Raw genomic sequence first — 2,415 nt, forward strand, 5'->3', positions numbered from 1 at the left:
GTGCGTCCTGCAAGGCGTCTGCTGCGGTTGCGACTCCACGCCATCTGTGGGGAGGGGCTGCTGTTCTCTAGCAGCAGCAAGGGGCCTCTTCTGCAGCCTCAGTGCATGCAGGGGAATCTCAGGTCAATGCTACCACATGCGTCCGCTCACATGTCCCCTCCCCACTTCAGGCTCCTGCTCCTTCCCTGGCCTTGTGCTGGTGCAGGCGGCTTCCCGAGACTGTGGACGCAGCTTTCTGAGATGCTGCTGCTCTCGCCACTGAGTGTGTCTTCAGTGTGGTTGCCCTGGGGCTGCAGGAGATGAGGCCTCCTTTAAAAACTGCTGCCGAGGCCTCTGGCGTTCACACTGTGCCTCGGGTTCCTGGTCAGCTGACCTGAGTCTGTCGTTTGCCCATACATTGATCGTGACCCCCCACATCTCACCAGTGCCACAGCTCTAGTGGCTGGCACATCCCCTTCCATCTGCACCTGCGGCCCACCCTGCTGCCTGCCGTGCACCCTCAACACTGCACCTGCGATGGATCCTTGCTCATCTGGCCAGTGGGCAGCCCAAGTCCAAAATCCCGTCCCAAGGATTTGCTTCTCAGGACAGCCCCCAGAAGCAGGCCCTGAGATGGGGACATGTGTGCCAGTGACCAGGGATGGGAGAGCCCGGCAGGGGAGTGGGGGAACAGGACAGGGAAGGGGAAGAAGCCCAGCCAGGGTGTGGTTTCTGGCAGAGTCCCGGGAAGGGCAGCTTTGGCCTGGGCCTGCGGATGTTATGGAGCAAGTGCACCCCCTTCAGGCAAGGGGCTGGGCTGTCACACCTGGGCATCCTTTGAGGCTGGATGCAGGTCACCTGCCAGGATGTGTAACTCCCAGGCACTCTGGCTGCCGAGGGAAGTTTCTCCAACAGCCCAATGGCAGTCGCCCAGAGAAAGCCACAGGCGCTGGCACCAGTGGGCGGTGGGGGGAGAAGCTGACCGGGCCGGGGTCCCGAGGGACGCTCAGACACTGATCGAGAAGGGGCCATGAGCAGAACCTGGACAGCGCCCACCACAGACCCCACGTGTGTCTCTGTCCACAGGAGAACGACTACCTTCAGGACTGCCTCGACGCGATCCAGCAAGACTTTGTGATTTTTAACAGAGAAAAGTGAGTGTGGATGTTGGGGTGGGGGTGGAGAGAAGGGAATCGGGCCAAGGTTTGCCTGGCCACAGGGTGCTGAGCCCCCAGCAGCCGTGTGGCATCCATGGGCCTGGGATGCCTGTCCCTGTTGTCTTTGTGGAGTCCGAGCAGCAGCCATGGGGGAGAGGGGGATCCCTGTTCAGCCTTTTGTGGTGGAGGAGGGGGCTCCCTGGGAATCTTCTAGTTCTAGATGGGGCCAGCGGCCAGAACCTCCTGGGGTGGTGAGGGCTGATGGCTTCCTGGGCGGCCCCTGTCAGCACTCACTCACTCAGCAAGCCTCCTCTGAGCATCAGGTGCTATGGGACAGAAAGGGCACAGATGGCCAGGAGGGGGATCAGGCGGGCCACAAGAGCTAACACCACCTGCAGTGTGGAGGGGAGTGGACACGCCCTTTGCCTGGGTGAGGCAGGGAGGGCTTCCTGGAGGAGGTGGCTGTGAGCTCTGGCTGGAAAGGATGCGCAGGATGGTATGTGGAGACTGCTTGAGGACACTGGCCTCCATCCTGGGGGTCAGAGGACCCAGTGAAGAATGGGACTGAGCTAAGCTCTCTGAAAAGCCTTATTCCAAAGTTGCTGACCCGTGGAACCTGCACCGAGTCAGCCTCCCTTAAGCCTCTGGCTGGAAGTGAGCCCAGGTTCCAGCCTCATGCCCCCAGCCCTGAGCAATGTGAAAAGTCAGGCAGAGAGGCTGCCAGGCTGAGCTGCGCCACACGCCCCTCTTAGGCTCCCTGTAGAGCCCCACATATCCCAGAGCAAGGGAGGTGCCCAGCACATGGCCCATGTTTGGACACCCCATGCCATGTTTCTGAGGGGCACATCCTGGGAGTCCTTGAACAAGTCATGGGACCAGAGAGCGAGAAGCAGAGGCGGCTGGGGATGCCGTGGCTGTCCGGGAGGCTGTGTAAAGCCTCTCCTGTGTTCCTCCCACCCAGGCTGAAGAGGAGCCAGGACCTCACCAACGAGCCTCTTCCCACCCCCGAGCCTGAAGACATGGCAGAGCCAAGGGCAGACAGCGATGGGGGGCGCTCGGCCCTGCCGGTGTGCGGCTCCATCTGCCCCTCGGCCGGGAGCAGCTAGGCCACCCGGGCCGGTGCGCCACGGACGGTTAATTCTCCGGCTGCGTTGGAGACTCGGGTCTGCCAGAGGGAGGGCTGGTGCGCGGAGGTCCAGCATCCACATTCCCACCCGACAGCCCCAGGCTGGCTGTGCCACGGCGCCCTGGCCACATTTCACACCAACGGTCTGACCAT

General features: G+C 62.2%; 1 protein-coding gene across 1 annotated transcript in view; it reads left to right on the forward strand.

Moving 5' to 3' along the window:
• STK32C (serine/threonine kinase 32C) overlaps positions 1-2,404 on the forward strand; it is a 50,478-nt gene extending 48,074 nt beyond the window's left edge. The window contains exons 10-11 of the mRNA XM_008589460.1: positions 1,066-1,133; positions 2,098-2,404. Coding sequence (XP_008587682.1) covers positions 1,066-1,133; positions 2,098-2,242 — 213 coding nt within the window. The 3' untranslated portion in view covers positions 2,243-2,404. The remainder of the gene's footprint in view (positions 1-1,065; positions 1,134-2,097) is intronic.
• Positions 2,405-2,415: the final 11 nt, after the last annotated feature.

Source organism: Galeopterus variegatus, unplaced genomic scaffold, assembly GCF_000696425.1.
Source record: "Galeopterus variegatus unplaced genomic scaffold, G_variegatus-3.0.2 Scaffold5461, whole genome shotgun sequence".
Classification (NCBI taxonomy): Eukaryota; Metazoa; Chordata; class Mammalia; order Dermoptera; family Cynocephalidae; genus Galeopterus; species Galeopterus variegatus.